At 44.5% G+C, this 23,647-nt stretch overlaps 1 protein-coding gene and 1 non-coding gene across 6 annotated transcripts in view; one reads left to right on the top strand and one right to left on the bottom strand.

The window, feature by feature from the left end:
- Positions 1-1,980: 1,980 nt before the first annotated feature.
- MRPL48 (mitochondrial ribosomal protein L48) overlaps positions 1,981-23,647 on the bottom strand; it is a 43,265-nt gene continuing 21,598 nt past the window's right edge. For 4 of the 5 annotated variants that reach the window (XM_084975197.1, XM_005667101.4, XM_084975200.1 and 1 more), the window contains 4 exons: positions 13,413-13,582; positions 5,432-5,534; positions 3,684-3,773; positions 1,981-2,279 (listed from right to left, as the gene is read on the bottom strand). In XM_084975197.1, coding sequence (XP_084831323.1) covers positions 2,205-2,279; positions 3,684-3,773; positions 5,432-5,534; positions 13,413-13,582 — 438 coding nt within the window. In that variant the 3' untranslated portion in view covers positions 1,981-2,204. The remainder of the gene's footprint in view (positions 2,280-3,683; positions 3,774-5,431; positions 5,535-13,412; positions 13,583-23,647) is intronic. The other variant, XR_014814607.1, reaches the window with a different exon arrangement.
- On the top strand, positions 9,483-9,590 carry LOC146399716 (U6 spliceosomal RNA). Its single transcript, XR_014817000.1, has one exon. It is a non-coding gene; the product is annotated as a U6 spliceosomal RNA (small nuclear RNA).

Genomic DNA, 23,647 nt, shown 5'->3' with positions numbered 1-23,647 from the left:
TGGATGCCAGTCAGGTTTGGTAACCACTGAGCCACGATGGGAACTCCCAGAGAAGCGTTTTAATTGAGGGCACCTGCTGTCTTGATAGCCCTCCCTTAATGTTACACTTTAAGAGGAAATCTGAGTTTCCTCTTGTTGCCTTTGGAACCCAAAATAACTTCAGGACTGAAACTGACAAACTTCAGAAAAGTATACTCGATGCTAAGAGTAACCGAAGCTCCCACAGACCTCTATGTAGGGGTCCCCGAGCAGCGGTGGGGGACAGGGGAGAAAGGTCTGCCTCTTACTAGCTGTGTGTGTGACTCTAGGAAGTCAATTCATCTCTCCAAACTTCAGTTTCTCCACCTGTTAAATTGGGGCAATACCATCAACCGCAAGGACAAAGTATAATTAGGGCTCAGAGAATGTGAGTGCAATACACCATTCAAACACTCATGTGCTCTTACACATTTTCACACAGTCGGGTACCATCCACATGCACACTCACATAAACACCCTAAAAAACTGGTGTGAGAACTAGAGCTAATGTAGTACCTAGCAAAGGGTCCAGCTCAGTAAATGAGAGCTATTATGTAGGAGAGTAAGCACTAACGCTCAGACTAGGAAAACACTGGAGGTCCCTTAGACTAGTGGTTCTCAAAGAGGCCAACGCTGGACCAGCAGTATCAGCATCACCCTCGCTCCAGATCTACAAAATCAGGAGTTTCTTTCATGGCTCAGTGGTTAATGAACCTGACTAGGATCCATGAGGATGCAGGTTTGATTCCTAGCCTTGCTCAGTGGGTTAAGGATCCGGTGTTGCTGTGGTGTAGGTAGGCAGCTGCAGCTCCAATTCAACCCCTAGCCTGGGAACTTCCTCGAGTTTGGCCCTAAAAAAAGCAAAAAAACAAAAAAACAAAAAAAAAACTCTACTAAATCAGAAAATATGGGGGTGAATCTATTTAATTAATGTTTTAAAAGGCCTCCAGGTGATCCTGATGCATGCTTAAGGTTGAGAACGAAGGATGTAGGGTTTGACGAACCATTTTTACACAGGGCCACATAATAAATGTATTAGCTTCACAATATCTGTCACAACTACTCAATTCTGCCATTGTAGCATAAAAGCAGCTACAGACAATATGTAAATGAATGAGCAGGGCTCTGTTCCAATAAAACGTTATTTAAAAAAACGGGCAATGGAATTTTGGAACAGGATAGAGGCTGCACAACACTGCAAATATATTAAATACTACTGAATTATTTGCTCTAAATTGGTTAATTTTGTGACATGAATTTCGCCTCAATAAATTACTTTTATTTTACATTTTTGCCTGTGGCATATAGCTTCAGATCCCCAAACCAGAGACTGAACCCAGGCTGCAGGGATGAAAGGTGCCAAGTCCCAACCACTAGACTGCCAGGGAGCTCCCAAATTACTTTTAAAAAGCAAATAAGCAGGCGGTGGGATACAGCTCACAAGCCCAGTTTTCTGACACCGAATCAAAATCAACCTTTAATTCTTTGGTTAAACTCATTCCAGGCAACCCCAATTTGTAGTCATGTAACATCTACGTGCATACTTATGACAAGTTGTTCACTACCCGACAAGGTAAATTTTTTCACTTACAGACAGACCCTGATTCTATATGGAGGTTTTTTTTTTCTTAACTATACAAAATCTCCTTCCATGTGCCTTCTATCCACAGAGAGTTTACTTATGATCATCTGTTTCACTACAGAGACTCCATGCCAAACTGATTTAAAGGATGAATTCACTCTAATTGGAGAAACACTGAAGGGGAATGTGCTTGGGTGCTAAAGCGTCAGGCCAAGAGAAAATCAAATCCCTTACAGATACTCCACAGGACGGATGGACTGACCTCCCTCTGTCTCTCTCTCTGTCTCTGTCTCTGTCTCTGTCTCTCTCTCTCTCTCTCTCTCACACACACACACACACACACACACACACACACACACACACACACACACACACACGTGTAGCAGCAGCAGATTTTATTCGGTGGAGGATACTAGGGTTGGCTCTAAGGGAAGTGGTGACAATTGGCAGGCACTCCTCCACACAAGCGAGGAGGCATTCCTGGCTGTGGAGATGGGAATTTATGACAACAAGGTTAGAGTCTCCTGCTTAACTTGGGCCGCCAAGGAAGCTCTTCTCCCTGACACTCCCTGACACAGTGCTGGCATGCAACGGGTGCAATGAGCTAGTTCAACTTGGCTAACAGTTCTTCCAGTTCTGGCCGAGCTTTGAACCTTCCCTTGAAGTCTTCTTCCGTGTGCTGAGGAGAAGAAAAAGACAATATGAGGAAATTACAATAGAGCTTTCAGTTACTCAAACACACCAGCATCAGCAAAGCATCCAGCAGCCGGCCCTGTAGAGAATGATTTAGATTCAACTAACTTTTGCTGAGTATCCGCTAGGTACCAGACTTGTATTAGGCACCAAGGGTTCAATGTTGAATTGGACTTCCTCCCTGCTTTAAATGAAGTTATAGTCTGGTGAGAAAAGACAGATGTATAAAGAACTAATGTCAAAATGCTATGCTACCACAATAGGAGCACTTTAAAAAAGAGACAGAGAATGTCAAAGGTCTCCATTTTCAATAGGAAATACCAGATGGTCTAAAATGACCTGATGTATGTGTCATAATAAGGGTCGTCATGGCAACCGGACCCAAATACTCAGTATTTAAGCTAAAATTCCAAGTTGAGTGTGTGTGTGTGTGATGGCTGATTTTATTAAATTTTTCCTTTTTTTTGGTCTTTTTAGAACATATGTATATGTTCTTTTTCTCATATTATCTTCCATAATGGTCTATCACAAGAGATTGGATATAGTTCCCTTAAAGTTCCTAATGTATTCCAAGTTTTCCATGCTAAACTTTCTTCTGACTGGCTTTTTTCTTCCCCCCTGCAACAAAAGCATGGGGAAGTTCCCAGGGACAGAACCCTTGCCACTGTTGCAGCCTATACCACAGGTGCAGCAACACTGGATCCTTAATCCTGCACCACACAGGACGTTCTGACTGGCATTCTTTTTTTTTTTTTTTTTTTGCTTTTTAGGGCCACACCCACTAGGGGTCTAATTGGAGCTGTAGCCACCAGCCTACGCCACAGCCACAGCAACACCAGATCTGAGCCCTGTCTGCGACCTATAGCACAGCATAGCAACGCCGGATCCTTAACCCACTGAGCGGGGCCAGGGATTGAACCTGCGTCCTCAAGAATACTGGTCAGATTTGTTTTCCACTGAGCCATGATGGGAACTCCTTGACTGGCATTCTTTACTGATTACGGTCAAGCTATAGCCAAGCTTTGAAGATCCAGGGACCTTCTCTCTAAAGTGCGTTTCCCTATTTGTGTTCTGGTTAATTACACTGTATGTGATCTTAAATCATATTCCTTTTGCTACACACCTACCTGAAGTGAGGGAATTCTGGGGTGTAATGCGCTCACCCTGGCATCTGGTTGCTGTAATACAGTTCAGCTCCCTGGTCTAGAGTGCATCATCCCTGCGCGCTGGAGGAGCCAGAATAACGACCACAGTGAAGCGGCCCGAGCATCCTTTCTGGTTACTGTCCACGAGCCTTCACTGTTTCTAAAGCCAGCAGGTCTAGATTGGCTCGTCTGCATGTAGAGCACAGGCGGGCCACCAGGGGGCCTCATCTCCAACGAGCACCTACCTCCCTCACTGACAATTTGACTCCTTCAGGAAGATTACTGTGGATGATTTCCAAGAAGATCTCTGCAAACGTAGCACTCAAACCGCTGATCTGCAAAAGGAAAGAAGAGGCTCTGAGAGAAGTGCTGAAAGCTAATGACTGGACAGACAGGGCAAGGGCTCCGATGTCCGCTGCAGCAGAGCCAGAGGGCCCTTGGTGAAGAAGTAACACTCAGAGCTGTGCTGGGCGCCCGGCCCTTTCGGGATTTCTCCTGCCATCTGCCAAAGTGCTTGCCTGCTGACATGCTCACGGCCAGTATCTGCTCTTGTAGGCAATGAATGTCCTAACCGGGCCGAGAGGTTAAGTCCAGGACGACTTCCTGAACTCGACTCAGGTTCACCCACCTAGACCAGGACCTGACTGGGGTCAGAGCCTGTGCTGAGAATCCAGCGGTGAGTCAGATGTGTGGTAGAAGGGAACCCACTGGAGAAACACCCACCTAACCGAATCCGGGAGATCAAAGAAAGCCACCAAGAGTGACAGCTGGTTGGAGTCTTGAAGAAAAACAGGGTGCGGAGTTTTTGAAGGCAGAGGCAACAATATTCAGTAAAACGTGGAAGAACAGCATAGTGCGGGCGAGGGGATGAAAACTAGATCCACGAGTGGCTGGAAGGAATCGGGACGTGAAGAGGTGAAGCAGGAGGAAAATGATGAAGGCACTTAGGGGGTCATCTATCAGTTCAAACTTTATCCTGTGGCCTCAGTGGCAAGTTAGATCTGCCATAAAACGTAGCTCAAATAATTTATTCCTGATAATATTTAAAGAACCAAAGATTGTATTTTAATTATTTAAAAAATTAACATAGATTTAGGGTATTACTACCTTAACAGTTCTCGTTACTTTTTTTTTTTTTTTCCCAGTTGTTTAGGGTTGCATCCGCGGCATATGGAAGTTCCCAGGCTAGGGGTCAAGTTGGAGCTGCAGCTGCCGGCCTACACCACAGCTCACAGCAACACTGGATCCTTAACCCACTGGGCGAGGCTAGGGATCAAACCCACGTCCTCATGGATACTAGTCGGATTCATTACTGCTGAGCCATGAGGGGAACTCCTCTTGTTACCTTCCTGATATGTTTCTGGAGTGGATCAAAATAGGGTGATGTCCACACACTGGAATATTACTTGTCGGGAAAAAGGAATGAAGTACTGACAGATGCTACGACTTGGGTGATCCTTAGAAACATGCTAAGTAAAAGAAGCTAGACATAAAAGGCCACATTTTACAGAATTCCATGTAAAGAAATGTCTAGAAGAGGCAAAACCATGGAAGCAGAGGGTAGATTAGCGGCTGCCAGGAGCTAAGGGGGTGGGGAGAGAGGAGTGACTGCTAATGGGTACAGTGCCCAACGGAAGCCACTGAGGGGTTCGAGATGGGAAAATGACACAATCACACGGATACGAGGGTAAACAAAAGCACATGGATCTGAAAGGTCTTCAGGGGTAGAAGCCATGGAATTTGGGAGTGAATAGATACCTGAGGGCAAAGGAGGGTGAAGCATTAAGCTCAAAGGTGGGGAGGGTTATGGAAAAGGAACAGAGTCCACCTGCAGTCAGCTCTGTAAACACTGAGTGGAGGGCGCTTTGGAGCATCTCGGTGGAGAAGCCCAGCAGACAACTGGACTTCAAGTCTGGAGCTCGATGAAGAGATGAGGATGGAGGAAAGAACCAGGAGAGGCAAATACATTTCAAGTTTCTCCCAGAGCACCTACCTGAACCACTCGCTCATGGGTGGTAAGAACTGCGTCCAGGAACATTTTGCTGCCTTGCTCCTGCAGCTGCAACACCTCCATGGTTTTGGTGGGCATCGCATAACTGTAGGGCAGAAGAGTCAGCTATTGGGGTGGTTCCTTTAAGCCAGCAGCACCACTTCAGTCCCTGGGTACAGCTACCACTGCAGGCAGTAGCTCCTGTAACCCAGGGCTGTCTATCTGCAGCCAGCGGCAAAGTAACCAGATATTCTTACATCTTCACCTGAGGTCTCTAAACTCCATGAGAGGGCAGACCATGGCTAGAAATTTTCTGCATCTCCAATCATGCCTAATATAACACTCTGAATAAAACATGGTGATTAATAAGTGTTTGCTGTTAATAAAAAAATTAGCCATTTCTAGAAGTTCCCTGGTGGTGCAGTGGCTTAAGGACCCAGAGTTGTCACTGCAGGTGTTCCCACTGTGGCACAGCGGAAATGAACCTAACTAGTATCCATGAGGATGCAAGTTCAATCCCTGGCCTCACTCAGTGGGATAAGGATCTGGCATTGCCGTGAGCTGTGGTGTAGGTCGAAGATGCCGCTTGGATCCCACATTGCTGTGGCTGTGGTGTAGGCCGGCAGCTGTAGCTCCAATTTTGACCCTTAGCCTGGGAACCACTATATGCCGAGAGTGCAGCCCTAAAAAGCAAAAACAAAACAAAACAAAAAAAGAGTTGTCACTGCAGTGGCTCAGGTTGCTGCTGTGGCGCAGGTTTGATCCCTGGCCCAGGAACTTTAGCATGCCACAGGTACAGCCAAAAAGAAAAAAAGAAAAAGAAAAAAAGCCAATTCTTTTTTTCCTTTTTTTCTTTTTTTGTCTTTTTAGGGCTGCACTCTTGGCAAATGAAGGTTCCCTGGCTAGGGGTTGAAAGCCACAACAATACCAGATTCAAGCTGTGTCTGTGACCTCACAATAGCACAAGGCAATGCCAGATCCTTAACCCACTGAACGGGGCCAAGGATTGAACCTGTGTCCTCATGGATGCTAGTCAGATTCATTTCCACTGAGCCACGATGGAAAGTCCAAAAGAGCCAATTCTAAAAGAATCAAGCTCATCACTAGGAACACTCTGGAGGCTAACCTTGGGCATTTCACCTCTTCCGAAGAAATGAGCCATGAAATCCAATTGTTCTAGAGCAAGATTTCTCAACGGTAGCACAACTGACCCTTTAAGCCAGATAATTCTTGTTGTGGGGGATGGCCTATGCATCCCTAACCTCTATACCCAGCAAATGCGAGCAATACCCCCCCGAGTCGTGACAATCAAAATTATCTCCAGACCTTGTTAAACGGCCCCAGGTTGAGAGCCTCGGCTGTAGAGTCTATGTTTGTAACAATGGGCTTCCGCAGGTCTAGACGCCACAATGAACAGCGTGCCAGACTGGGGTCAAGTTTTGGTCCTGTCACTTATTAGCAATATTTACTTCAACAGGTCCTATACTCTCTGGGCCTCAGTTTTTTCATTTTTAACAGGGGATTATAATCTCTGTTTATATCAATAGACTATTGTGAGGCTCAGGTGTGATGAGACAGGATTGATGGCTGCACAGAACTGTGGTATGAGTGTTATGCTCATCTTATCAAAAAGTCCATTAATCCAAAGATAAATGGCATAATAATAACAACAGTAGGACTGCTGAATTTTCATGTCACACAGCTTCATCAATAAATAGCAAGGAGTCCCCATTGTGGCTCAGCAGAAATGAATCTGACTAGTATCCATGAGGATGCAGGTTCCATCCCTGGCCTTGCTCAGTGGGTTAAGGATCTGGCGTTGCCATGAGCTGTGGTGTAGGTTGCAGACGCGGCTCGGATCCTGCGTTGCTGTGGCTTTGGTGAAGGCCGGCGGCTACAGCTCCAATTCAGCCCCTAGCCTGGTAACCTCCATACGCTACAGGGCCAGCCCTAAAAAAGACAAAAAGACCCTCTACAAAAAGAAATTTTGTGTAATGGAAAATGGATTACTATCAAATAAAGTAAGTAAAAACAGAGGGAAGAAATGAAAGAGCTGAATTTCAAGAGTCCATCTAACATGACAAAATAGTGCTATCTTTGAGGAATATTGCTGAGATGGGACACAAGGGAGACTGCTGGGGGGCTAGGGAACTTAGAATCTGTGGGCTTTACTATGTATCAGTTGCTATATATATCCATTTTTTTAAAAAAAGTGAAATTTAAAAAATGGCAAGAGCAGCCTTATGGAGAATAAAGCTGGATGATGCCTTTACTCTCCACAGAGAACAGGGGCAGGGTCAGCCTCAGGCTTGGAAGCTGCTCCCAGATGGGTAAGATTTCCATCTCTCCAGATAGCTGCCCAGCAAGGGATTCAGGTAAATTAAAGGACCCACAGGAGAGGCCTCTTCCTCTCCTCTTCTGGGTGAGCTGCGGCTGCAGCAATGCAGACCATTTATAGAACAAAACCTAGCGCACAGCTCCCTGGCTCAATTCCACCTCAAGGTCAGAGCCCTACTTCCAACTCCTAAAGAAAATGGATCAAGAAAAAATGAAAATCAGAAGAAAACAATCATTCTCTCTCTGAAAAGCTGCGCAGTGAGAATACCTAATACGATGGACTGAAAACCTCCATCAGTGCAGAGGACTGAATTACTAAAATTGAACACCTCTGCACTATTTGCAGCAAAGAACCAGGGAACAGGAAAAACAGCACATCATTCGTTCTGTTATTCTAGGAATTGTGTTCATGCCTGTTGGAACCCAATCCAAGTTAACAAATATTCATTCAGTGCCTACTGCGTGTCAAGTACTGGGCAAGGTCTTAGTGTGGCAGCTGATGAAGACGGCAACAGTCCCTGCCCTACAGACCTTAGGGTCTGACTAAGAAGACCAACAACAGTCAAGTAGTTATGAAGGTTAGGAATGAGCCTTAGGAAAGGGAAGTTATATACCCCTTACTTCTCCTACACATGTAACAGAGGCCTAACTTACTGAGGTTCTCTGAAGAAGTGACATTCAAAATGAAGCCTAAGAGAAAAATAGGGGTTGATTAGGTGAAGGGGAAAGAATATTCCAGAGTTCCCGTTGTGGCTCAGCAATAACAAATCTGCCTAGTATCCAAGGCCAGGTTCTATCCCTGGCCTTGCTCAGTGGGTTAAGGATCCAGCCTTGCAGTGAGCTGTGGTGTAGGTCACAAACTCGACGCGGATCCTGTGTTGCTGTGGCTCTGGTGTAGGCCGGTGGCTACAGCTCTGATTAAACCCCTAGCTTGGGAACCTCCATATGCTGCAGGTGTGGCCCTAAAAAGACAAAAAAAAAAAAAAAAAAAAAAAAAAAAAGAAAGGTACGACTTTCTTGATGAAGGTAGCAAAGTATTAACATACATTTTGGCGTAAGCTCCTGATGTCTTCGTGAAGTGGTATTTATGCTACTCTGCCTCCTTGAACTGACATTGAACTTCCACTTAACACCTTTCACATTATAATTTTCTCTGTGAAAATTCTCCCTGAAATCAGGGACATTCATCTTTATGAACTCTAGTCAGAACGTCTAGTCCAATGTCTACCACATAGCAAGAGAAGGCTCCATCAATAGTTTCTTAATTAGTTAGCTAAAAGCATTTTCATTAAACTTGAGGAAATGTATACTATGCAACTGGATTGTGTAATCATATTCAAGAACCTGTCATCTTCCAACAATGGCTTCATGTCCCCCATGCAGCAGGCTTTATGCAAGACACTGAATAAAGAACACAGGTCCCGTGTGGTCGGGGGGAAGGGAGCTCACACACGAATAGATCGTTGCAGCCCAGAGCACTAAGTGACATGACAGAGGCAGGTGTCAAGGGCTGAGGGAGCAACCAACTCTCTGGGGCATCAGAAAAAGATAAAGCACATCTTTAGGCCTAAAACTACTGAAGTACTATCAGCTCAGAGAACTAACGTCACAGCTCATTATCCAATCTTCTTCTAAGCACACTTAGCACAGAAATACTCTAAGTTATAAAGGTTTAAAAGTTCAAATTTGACTTAAGGACTTAAAATAAAATCCCATTGTGCTCGCTTTGGCAGTGCATATACTGGAATTGGAAAGATACAGAGAAGATCAGGATGGCCCCTGCACAAGGATGACCAAAAAAAAAAAAAAAAAATCCCATATAATTAAAAATGCTCAAGTCAGACAGAACTGGGTTAATTCTGAGCAACTTACTGGTTCTGCGATTTTTGGCATTTCTGAGCCTTGGTTTCCTAATCTACAAAATGGGGATACACTAATATTGAGTAAATAAGAAAGTATATTTGTGCCACAGTCAAGGAAATGTGTGTGCCGTGTACTACCTGGCCACAATGGCAAACCATCCAAAGTATTATTTATTAAACATTTTCCTTTAAATCAACTCACTTAAAAATTAATTTTAAAAAGAAACTTGAGATGTGGAACAACTGGAACTCATATTGCTGGTGAAAAAGCAAAATAGTACATGTACAGTTTGGTGGTTTTTTTATAAATTTAAAAATACGCTACCCTCTCCATATGACCCAGCAATCACACTCCTAGAGTAATGAGATGTTCTCACAAATACCTGCGCATGCTTAGGGCGTCCTGTCGTGGCTCAAGGGAAACAAATGTGACCAGCAGCCATGAGCACTCAGAGTGGATCCCCGGCTCCCTCAGTGGTTTAAAGGACCCAGCGTTGCTGTGAGCTGTGGTGTAGGTCACAGACACAGCTCGGGTCCTGTGTTGCTGTGGCCATGGTGTAGACTGGTGGCTATAGCTCCGATTGGACCCCTGTCCTGGGAACTTCCATATGCTGTGCGTGCAGCCCTAAACATACAAAACAAACAAAACAAAACAAAAACCCTGTACATGTTTATAGTAGCTTTATTCATAACTGCCCCAAACTGGAAATAACACAAATGTCCTCAAACAGATAAACAAACTCTGGTATATCCATTCAATGAAATGCTACTCAGCAACAAAAAGGAACAAACTACTTGATACAGACAATGACGTGGATGACTCTCAACTATATTATTCTAAGTAAAGGAAGCCAGACTCAAAAGGAAAAATACTGTGTGATTTCATTTACATAATATTTTGGAAAAGGCAAAACTACAAGGACAGGGAGTTTCCATCTTGGCTCAGCAGTAATGAACTGGACTAGTATCCAATGAGAACAAGGGTTCGATCCCTAGCCTTGCTCAGTGGGTTAAGGATCCAGCATTGCTGTGAACTGTGGTGTAGGTCACAGATGAAGCTTGGATCCTGAGTCACTGTGGTTGTGGTGTAGGCCTGCGGCTACAGCTCTGATTGACCCCTAGCCTGGAAACTACCATATGCTGTGGGTGTGGTCCTAAAAAGACAAAACAAACAAACAAACAAACAAAACCCACCAAAAAAACCCTACAAGGACAGAAATATAAATCTGTAGTTGCAAGGACTGGGGGGTGGGACAAGGGACGACTACAAAGATAGGAGGGGACTTCTTGGATGGATGAAAATGTTCTATATCCTGATTATGATGGTGTTTGCTCTACTGCATGCGTTTGTCAAAACTCACTGAAACTGTTTGCTAAAAGGGTAAATTTTGCTGAATGTAAATTATACCTCAATAAGCCTGACTTTAGTAGTTCTCATCATGGCTCAGCAGAAATGAATCTGACTATCCATGAGGACACAGGTTTGATGCCTGGCCTCGCTCAGTGGGTTAAGGACCTGGTGTTGATGTGAGCTGTGGACCCCATGTTGCTGTTGCTGTGGTGTAGATCGGAAGCTATAGTTCCAATTCGACCCCTAGCCTGGGAATCTCCATATGCCATGGGTGTGGCCCTAAAAAAAAAAGGAAAAAAATAATAAGCCTGACTTTATATCACTATAGTAAATAGGAAAACCAGTATCTGATGACATAAATAGGAGTTTAAGCTAAAAATAAGTACAATGAAAAAAACAATCCTATAAATTTCTAGCCTAGATAGTGGCGCTTGCTAGATAGGAAGTACTGGAGTGGGGTTGAGGACATACCAGCACCATACGCAAGAATTTCTCCTTAACGCAATTAGGTTCAAGGAGAATTTAAAAGGGAAGAAATTTCTCCCATGTGATTTAACGTTATTTAAGACAAACCACAGGACATCCCGCACTTTCTCAAATGTTGACATGAGGCATGCAAAGTGTCTGGCCTAGAGAAAGTGGTCAGTAAACATTAGTTTCCCCCCTACAGTTTTCCAGCAAATCCAAAGAGTAAATAAAACGCAGAGGAGGCAAAGAATAGCTATTTAAATGGGGAGACGTACCAGGTTAATGCATGAAAGGACGCAAAACATGTCAATTCCCCTCATGTTGATCCTCAGAATCAACACAACCCCAACAAAATTCCACCAGGCTCCTTTCTGAAGAAATCAACAAGCCAAGTCTAAAATTTTAATGAAAAACCTAAGGACCTAAAATAGCCAAAATAATTTTGAAAAAAAAGAAGAACAAAGTTGCTCTTTCAGTAATCCAAGTACGATAATCAAGATAGTGTGGTATAGCGAGCATAGATGTACAAAGCAATGTGACAGACTAGAGTCCAGAAATAGACCCACACATGCATAGCTGACTGACTCTCAACAGAAGTGCTCAGACAATTCAATGGAGAAAGAAAAAATTTTAAAACAAATTGTACTGGAACAATTGAGTATCTACATGCAGAAGAAAAAAAATTAAAAAAAAATTCAACCCATATCACATACCACATCCCAAAATACATCAAAATAGGTCATAGGCCAAAATATAAAACTACAGAACTTCCAGAGTTCCCTGGTGGCTTAGTGGGTAAAGGACCTGGCATTGTCACTGCTGTGGCACAATTCGATCCTTGGCCCAGGAACTTCCATATGCCATGGGCATGGCTAAAACCAAACAAACGAACAAAAAAAACCTATAGAACTTCCAAAGAAAACATAGGAGAATATGTTTGTGATCTTAGGTTAGGCAGACTTCTTAGATATGACACCAAAAGCACAAACAATAAAAATTTTAAAACTCGATAAACTGAATTTCATCAGCCTTAAAACATCGTCTCTTCAAAAGACACAAATAAGAAGATGACAAATCATAGACTGTGAGAAAATATCTGCAAGACACATACTGCAAAAGAACTGATACCCCAAACTAGATAAAGGATTTCCATAACTCAGTAAGAGAACAATCCCAATTTAAAAAACGGACAAAGATTTGGACACGCCATCAAAGATGTACATAAGGAAAATACATATCTCCTCGAATAGCTTTAAAGAAAAACACCTGAAGATACCAAGTGCTGACCAGGATAAGGAGTTACTAGAACTCTCACACACCGATGGTGGGGCTCCGGAATGATGTTGGAGAAACCGTTTGGCAGTTTCTTAGCCAGTGAAGCACACATTAATCATACGACCCAGCAACCCCAGGCTTAGGCAGTTATTGACGCGAGAGGAAGACACATGCCCACACAGTACGGGTGTGAGGTAGCTACGGCAGCTTTCTTCACAGTCACCGATAAACTGGAAACAATCCAAAGGCACATCAGCTGGTGAATGGATACGCCAACTAAGGTTCACCATTTAGTGGAATACGACTCAGCAATAAAATACTCGCAAAAACATACATGAATCTTAAACCCATTATGCTAAGTGAAAGAGGCCAGAAACAAAGAACTACATACTGTATGACTCCATTTATACAATATTCTGGAGAACTTAAAGCAACAGGGACAGAAAATCAATCAGTGACTGTCAGGGACTTGAGAGGTAAGAGAAATGAGACTGACCACACCTGGGCACTAAGGAAATTTGGGGTTAAGAACGTAACGGAACTGTTCCATATTTTGACTGTGGCAAACTATTTATCTCTAAAGACTGAATTTTACTATATGTAAGTTATATCTCAAAGCCTCACTGAACAGCAACAAAGCAGAGCACGCTACCCACACCAAGAACACCCCACACAGAGGCATTTTTCATACCTTTCCTCGACTTTAATGGCGAGATGGTTGCAGAGGTTGTGAACATACTGGGCATAACTTTCTGCCAGGGCCATGTCATATGCAATCAGGTGAATGTTTAAAACCCCATATTCATAATCTGTCCCCAGATTAATGGGTCTCACTTCCACTTTTCCTTTTTTCTTCTTGGGCTGAACAGAAAAAAAAGAGAAAGAGAGTAAATCAAAGTATTGTACAAGAAATTCTATCAGGCCATCTTGATATAAAAAAATCAACCTTTAAATTAAATTTGTTTACCATTTTTCTCTCAGGCCATCCTAACTATAAACTGAACTTTTCCTGGGAAGGAATGCGCAGCTTCCCTTGCCATTCTGGGCTGTGGCATCAGCCAATGAATGGAGATAATATTAATTATTAATAATATTACTTTAACATTAATACATGTGACTGTCTTCTGCCATCACCTAGTTTTGAGACTCACCTTCCATCTTTGGCCCTCAATTTTTAAATTCATGGGGCTATGCTAGAAAAAAGATTTTTTTTTTTTGGTCTTTTGTCTTTTTTTCTAGGGCCACACCCACAGTACATGGAGGTTCCCAGGCTAGGGTCGAATCAGAGCTGTGCTGCTGGGCTACACCACAGCCACAGCAATGTGGGATCTGAGCCGTGTCTGTGACCTACACCACAGCTCACAGCAACACTGGATCCTTAACCCACTGAGCAAGGCGAGAGATCGAACCCACACCCTCATGGATAATAGTCCAGTTCGTTAACTGCTGAGCCATGACAGGAGCTCCTAGAAAAAAGTTTCTTAACCTAGAATCCATAGAGAAATTTTCAGGGATATGTCAACTCCAAAACCTATACGCACAGTTTTACATGTGTGCCCATTTTTATAAAGGGAGAATCCTTAATTTTCATCAGAATCTTAAAGAAATTGATCACAAGGGGAGTTCCCGTCGTGGCGCAGTGGTTAACGAATCCGACTAGGAACCATGAGGTTGCGGGTTCGGTCCTCGCCCTTGCTCAGTGGGTTAACGATCCGGCGGCGTTGCCGGGAGCTGTGGTGTAGGTTGCAGACGCGGCTCGGATCCCGCGTTGCTGTGGCTCTGGCGTAGGCCGGTGGCTACAGCTCCAATTAGACCCCTAGCCTGGGAACCTCCACATGCCGCGGGAGCGGCCCAAGAAATAGCAACAACAACAACAACAAAGACAAAAGACAAAAAAAAATAAAAAATAAAATAAAATAAAGAAATTGATCACAAGGAAGCTCAGAATTAGTTCTCTTCCAGCCCTCCTAGCTTTGAAATTCTGCAGTCCAATTATTTGGACAGCCTTCATTTAAAAAACTCAGAGGTTGGCATTCCCGTTGTGGTGAAGCGGAAATGAGTAACACTAGTATCCATGAAGACTTGGGTTTGATCCCTAGCATTGCTCAGTGGGTTAAGGATCCAATGTTGCCGTGAGCTGTGGTGTAGGCCAGCAGCTGTAGCTCCGATGTGATCCCTAGCCTGGGAACTTCCATATACCATGGGTGCAGCCCTAAAAAAAAATCACACACACACACACACACACAAAACAGAGGTAGAGGTAGGAAAATTATTTCTCTTTTCTTTTTTCTGCCTTTTTTAAATTTATTTATTTTGTATTTTTGCCATTTCTAGGGCCGCTTCCCATGGCATATGGAGGTTCCCAGGCTAGGAGTCCAATCAGAGGTGTAGCCACTGGCCTACGCCAGAGCCACAATGTGGGATCCGAGCAGCACCTGCGACCTATACCAGAGCTCACGGCAATGCTGGATCCTTAACCCACTGAGTAAGGTCAGGTATCGAACCCACAACCTCATGGTTCCTAGTCAGATTTGTTAACCACTGAGCCACTATGGGAACTCCCTGATATGGAAAGGTTTTTAAGATAAGTTAAACGATAAAAGCAAACTGTGGAAAGATAAGTTCAGAATATTGCCACACATATAAAAGGGTGGGTGGGAGATAATAGATGTGTGTGTTGAATTACATATGCATTTGTTTGCATATGGAAAAAATACCTCTGGATGGTTAGACAAAAATGCTAATATCATTGTTTGCATGTAAAGAAGGAAACCAGACAGCTGAGGCACAGGGTCAGGAAGGAGACTTTGTTACTATTTCCCGTCTATATTTTCAGTGTTTCATTTTGTTTTTTTCTTTTTTGGCTGCCCCACGCATATGAAGTTCCTGGGCCAAGGCTCAGATCCAAGCTGCATTGCAACCTACACTGCATCTGCAGCAGCACCAGACCCTTTGACGCAGTGCTCTGGGCAAGGATCAAACCTGCATCCTAGTGCTGCAGAGATGCTGGCGATCCTGCGGCTCCACAACAGGAACTCCCCTTCTATATTTTTTGAATTTTCAATAATAGGAATCTTTTATCAATTCAAAGCTAGAATCTACCTTGTTTTTAAAAAAAATGTTATTACATATTCATACTAAAAAATGCCTAAGAAAGCACACATCTCAATGAATTTTTACAAAGTGAAAACACCTGTATAAACAGTACCTTGAACAAGAACAGACTACCACCAGCACCCCAAAGTCTATGTCCCTCAACCTGGCAACCACTACTCTGACTTCTAAAACCATGGGGTTATTTTGACTATTTTTGAAATCTGTGAAAATGGAATAATATGTTCTCTTTCTTTCCTTTTTTTTTTTTTTTCTTTTTTTTAAGGGCCCATGGTATATGGGAGTTGCCAGGCTAGGGCTCTAATTGGAGCTGTAGCTGCCGGCCTACACCACAGCCACAGAGGCCAGGGATCGAACCCACATTACCCTGAGTCACAGTGGGAACTCTCAACGTGTTCTCTTTTGTCCAGTTCTTTAACTCACTATGTTTGTAAGATTCATCATATATTAGGTGAAACAGCAATTCCTTCCTTTCGTTGTCCTAGGAGTCTATTATATGAATAATTTACTTACACTTTTTACTGTAGGGGGAAATTTGAGTTGTTTCCAGTGTGGAGCCGTTAGGATCAGTATTGCTACCAATGTTCTTGCACATTTTCTGTCTTTGTCCAGTGACGACACTGGATCCCTAACGTGGTAAGCCGTGGGAAAACTCCACTGGTTTGGGGGTTTTTAGCCATTCTGGTTGCTATGAAGTAGAAAGGCACTGAGACTTTTAACTCATTTTTAAGTCTTTCGAACCTGAGCGCCCTCCCATATGTCCACTGGCCATTTGGATGCTCCCTTTTGTAACCTGCCTAGTCAAATATGTTGCCTATCTTTCAGACTGGGTTATTTTCCTTTCTCTTATTCATTTGTAGAGGTTCCTTCTTTAGTCTATATATGATCCTTGGTTAAACATACATGCTGCAAATATCTTCCTCTCTGTACCTTTCTTTTTCAGTTTTTGTTTGTTTGTTTGTTTTGGTTGTACCTGCAGCATGTGGAAGTTTCTGGGCCAGGATCTTTGAACTCACGCCACAGTAGCTACTCAAACCACTGCAGCGATAATGTGGGATCCTTAACCCACTGAGCTACAAAGGAACTCCTCCTTTTTAACTTTTTGATTTTTTTTTTCTTTGGCCACACCCACACTCTTGTGGAAGTTCCTGGGCCAGGGATCAAACCTGGCCCAAGCCACAGCAGTGACAACACTGGATCCTTAACCTGCTGAGCTACCAGGGAACTCCCGAGAATCACTATTTTAGAATTTTAGAACAGGATGGCATTTAGAGAGGACTTCATCTCAGTTTTTCGTCTTTGAAGGAAAGAATATGAAGTCCAGAGAGGTTAGATATGTCCCTCAGAGTCACACAGCCACACAGGACAGATTCTAGGAACTAACCCAGACCTCCTGACCCCCAGTGCAGAAAATTTTCCACTGCAGCCTCTGCATTGCTAAAGTGCTCAGCAGCGGCAGTCATCCCAGGGTCCTAGACTTTGCTGTGAGTGAGAAGCCAAACTCTACCAACCAACCACCAGGGTGTAGGGGCCTGGCTCTCCTGCAGAGCCCACCACACCCGAGGCCACGTGCAGCAATCCAATCTTCTCTCCAGCACTGCAGCCAGAGCTATGAAGAATGCTAAAGTCAGAATGCAATGAGGAGTGGCTGAAATTTTCCAGCAGAGAAGGAAGGAGCTTCTCTGAAGCCCACAGGAGGCTTTTCTTAAGCAGGGAAAATGCCAAGGCTCTTCAAAGGAGTCACTTTAGGAGAACAAAAAAAGAAAGCTGATTCTAGGATCCTTCTTGGCACCTGATTTTCTTTTCCTTATTGGCCTAGATCTGTCCAGAACAAGCCACACCATCAGGAGCCCATTGTGATATTATATTTCAGGGCACAACACAGCCAGCAACAGACTTAATGCACAAAATTTCAGAAACCAGCTCCTATAATTTTTTGGGGGTCTTTTTTTTTTTCAGGGCCACACCTGCGACATACGAAGGCTCCCAGGCTAGGGGTGGAATCGGAGCTATAACCGCTGGCCTACGCCACAGCCACAGCAACGCCAGATCCAAGCCACATCTGCAACCTACACCACAGCTCACAGCAATGCCAGATCCTTAACCCAATGAGCAAGGCCAGGGATGGAACCTGCATCCCCAAGGATCTGGTCAGATTCGTTTCTGCTGAACCATGATGGGAACTCAGTTCCTATAATTTTACCTGCACAATCGTTCTCACAAGCGTCCTGTGCTTTCTATTCTTACAGCCTGAGTTCGGGCATCCATGACTGCCAGAGGAGTTACTAAAGAGGTCTGTGCAAGGGCTGTAGATGACTGCAGCTGTGTTTTGGGAAGACCACCTTTCCCACACATCAAGGAGAGCAAGGCAGGAAAGGAATGGAAGCTAGGAGAAAGGGGGCAGGAAGATGGCTCGGTGTCCACTAGCAAACTTTGGTTCTCTTGTGACGGACCTGGATTCATCGTGGGATGGCCCAGAGCAGCCATCCCTGTAGTACATACACTATGATGTCCCGAATGGGTCATGGGATAAATTATTACACCATTTTTGTACAGAAATCTCCCTATTACTCCTACTTTACAGACAGAAAACTGAGGTCCTATGAAGGGATGTTATTTGGCCAAAGTTACTGGGAAACTTTGCAGGCAAAGAACAGATAGAGGAAAGAGTCAGAGTAGAAACACAGACGGCTAAAGCTGGAAGGCATCTTGGCGGTAACTCAGTCCTTCCTTCCCTGATTTTATATGAGGGGGACGTCAAGGGGCAGAAAGGGGAAAGACTTGTTTAAAGGTTACAATGGCAAGGAAATGGCAAAGGTGACCACTTTATTCTAGTCAAGGCCAGAAGCCGGGCCTGTGGCCCCAAGCCCAGGCGCTCTCCTCCAGCTTCTGCAAAAGTAATGATAGTACCTGCCTATCACTATACATAGCATTTTCCAGAGTGGGGAAGTTGGAATGAAATTGTACCATGTTAATCCTCAAATGAAAAGCTGACAGGCCTGCAGTGTATACAGTGTCCAGAAATTCTAGTGATGGAAATTTTAAAAGTTGCACCTAGGAACTTAAATGCTTTGTTGATGGTACTCTGAACACTTCATAGGGTGCTGTCAGATGCAGAGAAATCAAGCGATTATGTTGACGCATCAGTGTAGCACACTCGAGAAACACACACCAGGCAGAAGGCCTGGCCTGGACTGAGGTGGCAGAGAGGCGTAGCCTAGGGCTGCGTGAGAGCACTAGGCTAAGACCAAAGCCTAAGAAAATCTGGGCTCAAGGACTGTCTGCTTGGTCACTACCTGACCTTGAGTGACCTCTCTAGGTGTCGGTATCTCCCTCTGTAACACCTAAGTTTCTTGTGAAACTCAAAATAGTAAATTTTTATGACACAGAAATAGCATGGATGCAAAACAAAACAAAACAAAACAAAAAAAAAGGGAGTTCCCGTCATGACTCAGTGGTTAATGAATCCGACTAGGAACCATGAAGTTGTGGGTTCGATGCTTGGCCTTACTCAGTGGGTTAAAGATCTGGCGTTGCCGTGAGCTGTGGTATAGGTCGAAGATGTGGCTCAAATCCCGCATTGCTGTGGCTGTGGCGTAGGCTAGTGACTACAGCTCCGATTTGACCCCTAGCCTGGGAACCTCCATATGCCGTGGGAGCAGCCCTACCTAGAAAAGGCAAAAAGACAAAAAAAAAAAAAAAAGAAAAAGAAAACTGATGAGGGAAAAACTTGAAATCTAGAAAATTCTATCCATTAACTTAATATCTTTCTAAAATGTAGAGGGCTGCCATTATTACACTTGAGGAGGGTTTGGCTCTAGGATCACCAGTGTTTCAATGGCTTATGGTTTGAGAGGCACTGAGATAATGGATGTGAAAGCACTTTGAAAATGGAAAGGGATCATAACTTTTATTCATGTCAAATGTGATTTTTTTTTTTGTCTTTTTAGAGCTGCATCCGCAGCATATGGACGTTTCCAGGCTAGGAGTCGAATCAGAGCTGTAGCCACCAGCCTGTGCCACAGTCACAGCAACGCCAGATCCGAGCTGCATCTGCAACCTACACCACAGGGCACAGCAACACCAGATCCTCAACCCACTGAGCAAGGCCAGGGATCAAACCCGCATCCTCATGGATCCTAGTCAGGTTTGTTACCACTGAGCCACAATGGAATCCTACGAATCGCTCTAAAACTCTGACACTGCTATAATTTAGCAGAACAGGCAAGTCAGGATGAGACCCCAGCAGGCTGGAGACCAGGGTGCTCCAATGGCACCGGCTAAACGTCAGGTCGTTGTGCCCAGAAAAGCTCTGGGAACACCTTCACAGTTTTTACAGCTTCAGTGTTTCCAGCTACCCCAAGCAACTGGAAAGGCCTATATAAGTCTCAGTTCACCTTACACACTAGTGCAAGAATACAGGTGGGATTGAATACATGTTTCTTGAACTGAACTCTGTGACACCCTCACTGGCCCTTTCAGAGAGACGTGCTTTTCTAACTCTGCTCTCTTGGTATGTAGTTCATTCCCCTCGTAAAGCATGTCCCACGGGCATTTACCGCTTCGAATACCATCCTCTCCAGCCCCCTGTATGCTTTTCGTAGGAAGCGGCTGTGTCCCACTCAGCACAGCATCATCTCTGCAAAGCACAGTGCCTGGCACAGAGCAGATGCTCAATGACACTTGTTCCTTTCAATGAGTTACAAGAGGTAGACTTGAGGGACCACGGATGCTAGTTTAAATAACCCTGTAAGCCGGCCCTACAGACCCATGTCTGGCCCTACAGTCACTAGACCAGCAAAACCAATCTCTCCGTTTCCAGGAACCTAGGCCTATCAAGACACACGGATTCTGACCTGCTGATGTTTCTGGGAATGCTGCCACGGTCTCCTCACAGACTTGTGGCTGTGAGAGCTGATCAATCTATGGGCGCTACGACAAAATAATTAGGTATCAGAAATGACAAACCCCTTTTCTATGTCAGTAGTCAAAACGGCATGACATTTCCAAGAGAAAAAAATATCTGGATTCCTAGAGGCCATTCTATTAAGATGACATAAATTGTCTGAGTTTAAAAATGTAGCTTACTCTCTCAACCCAGAGCCTGAAAAATAGAACATACAATAACTAAAACTGACGGAAATTCACGTTCCCCCCACTTCATCTTCCTCTGGCACCTCTTTGATTCCTGGGCGGCTGCTGCCTTGAGCATGGAGGCTGGACGGCAGCCGAGGGCAAGTCACAAGTGGCCTTGGAAAATCTGACTGAGCAGATGTGAAGGACCATATTCTTATTTCTATCAAATAAAAAGCATCCCAAACAATCTGAAGCCTTTTAAGTTTAACAGAAGGATGCCTGGCCCTTGAAGAATAATTAGATCTACACACCGAGACACAGTGCTTCATCCGGAGAGCCCCTCGGAAAGGTGGTCGCTCACTACCATGAGTCAAGCTGGTCTCACATGATGAGAGGAAAAAGGGGAGGCTATCACCCCGCAGAGAAGAAAGAGCACGTGCAAAATGGGAAATCACAGAGAAGGGGGCTGGGTCTGTGCTGAGAGCCCTGGATCCTGTGGTCTGCTGTCAATCCCAACGCCGCCACCCGAGAGGAAGCTTCGTTTTCATCTCTCCTCTCATGAACCCCTCAGAGAAGCATCAGGAACAAGGGCATAGGATGGAGGACTGGGAACCAACCATGGCCATGCAAGATAAGAGGTAAACCAGTACTGACAAGGAAAGCAGTGCAGGGGCGCCTTTCCCTTCCCAAGGTTCAGGAGTCTTAAGACTGAGTGTGGGACCTATGGAAGGAGAAGTGAAGAGATTACACCAGCAGAAAAGGGATGAAGGCTGGGTACTTTGTGCATGAGAATGAACTCTGTCCCAGGGATGTAGGGCTCAGGAGAGTACACGAGCCAGCCTGAGAGCCAGAGAGGGAAAAGTGGGAATCTGGCTGCTTATTCTTCTTTCTAGGTACTACGCTTAGGGGGAGAAGGGAGGCGAAAGATACCTTCTAGCTTTTGAACCAAGGGGTGCAAAAGAGACAGAGAATTGAGACAGAACCTCTGTAAGCTGGCAGATGAAAGTGTGTTTCTTTCATCTGCCATCCCGTGCAGGAAGTGAGAGGCCTGTATCAGCTTCTACTGCTATCCAGCACTACGGTGCAAGCCACCCTGGAACAAGGAATGACATCAGAGAAAAGCCAAGAGCCCTAACAAGAGGGAGCATCACTCCCTTCAAGCAACCAAGGTCACACGGAGGCAGCTGTTTGCAGAGAGTGGACTGTGTTCGCCAGCTCTGATTTACAAAACCTCAGGGCAGCTCCAATGACCACATCAGGTTCAGCTCGATCGATGTTTATTGTCCTCTACTCGACGCCAGGCCCAGCCCTGGTCACTAAGAATACAGAAAAAGATGAGACATGGCCTCTACCCTCAGGTTGCTCACCATCTGGGAGGGGAGATAGTTATCAAGACAGGTGGGTCAGACAGAGCAGCAAGTTCAGGACAGAGAAGCACAGGTTGGACCAGTAACCTAGTGCAGAGAATCCAGAGAGGTTTCTCTGAGGGGAGATTCATTTCCCCCTCCTCATATGCTTCCTCATGGGATTTAAGGATTCAGGATAGGAGTCTCCGTCACGGCTCAGTGGTTAACAAATCCGACTAGGAACCAAGAGGTTGCGGGTTCGATCCCTGGCCTCGCTCAGTGGGTTAAGGACCTAGTGTTGCTGTGAGCTGTGGCCTAGGCCGGCGGCTACAGCTCCAATTAGACTCCTAGCCTGGGAACCTCCATGTGCTGCAGGTGTGGCCCTAGAAAAGACAAAAAGACAAAAAAAAAAAAAAAAAAAAAAAAAAAATTCAGGATATATGAGCCAAGTGAAGAAGGACAGAAGGTCTTCCACATAGAGAGAACAGCATGTGAGAGGCCTCAAGACAGTGTGATGATTTGAGCATGGGACCCATGAGATGCAAAAGGAAGCTGGAGAGAAAGATGGGACAGATGGCTTTAACATGGCATTAAGCTTCCTCCCACCAAGCCAAGGAGTGGGTCGGAGCATGGTATATATAGAAAATTATCTTTGAGGGAGGATCCCAAGAAATATAAAAAGCAAAAAAACCTCACACCCAATGAAACTAACTTTATTTCCCGCTAATACATGTGGGACTTTTAGAAGGGGAATATCCCAAAAGAAAACAACTCCAACAACCTACCCTAAGGTGTCACAACTCAGGGTGTAAACCACTCCTTCTTCTGAATTTTATTAGCACTCTGTATCTTCCTTTTAGCACTTGTCACTTTCTGCTTGGGAGCATGATTTTCCGTGTTTTATCTCTAGAGGTTTATCAGCTCCCTCTGAGCCTGAAGCAGGTCTTGTTCAGTCAAAGTATAAAATTTGATTGCAACTCAGTCTGAACAGGCAAGGCATCCCCAACAGTGCCTGGCACATGATAGATATTTGAGAAATATCTCATAGTTTTATGGAGTTATATGAAATCAGAGCTAAAAGACGCTTAAGAATATTCTAATCCAGAATTTCTCAAACTCTGTGAAGAGTCTGACAAAAGCTATGCACTTCCTTCCCAGAAAAATTCACACAAAGAAAACATTTTACATGGAATTTCAAGGCCTACCATGCTCAGAGGGGTAAGGTTAACTTACCTCAAATCATGAAGCTAATCAAGTGGCAGAACTAAGCCAAGAACACACACAAGATTCCTGGTGCCCAGTTCAGGACTCTTTTCCACAAAGGAACAAGTTTAGTGGGGCTGGTTCCTGCTGGGAGGGTGCCTGATACCAGCCTCGAGGGTAGCAATGC

The sequence above is a fragment of the Sus scrofa genome, chromosome 9, assembly GCF_054392235.1.
Source record: "Sus scrofa isolate SSC_HxYL_T2T_F1_AM1 chromosome 9, Sscrofa_HxYL_maternal_Yorkshire_Landrace_v2.0, whole genome shotgun sequence".
NCBI lineage: Eukaryota > Metazoa > Chordata > Mammalia > Artiodactyla > Suidae > Sus > Sus scrofa.
This window is presented reverse-complemented; position numbering and strand designations above follow the sequence as displayed.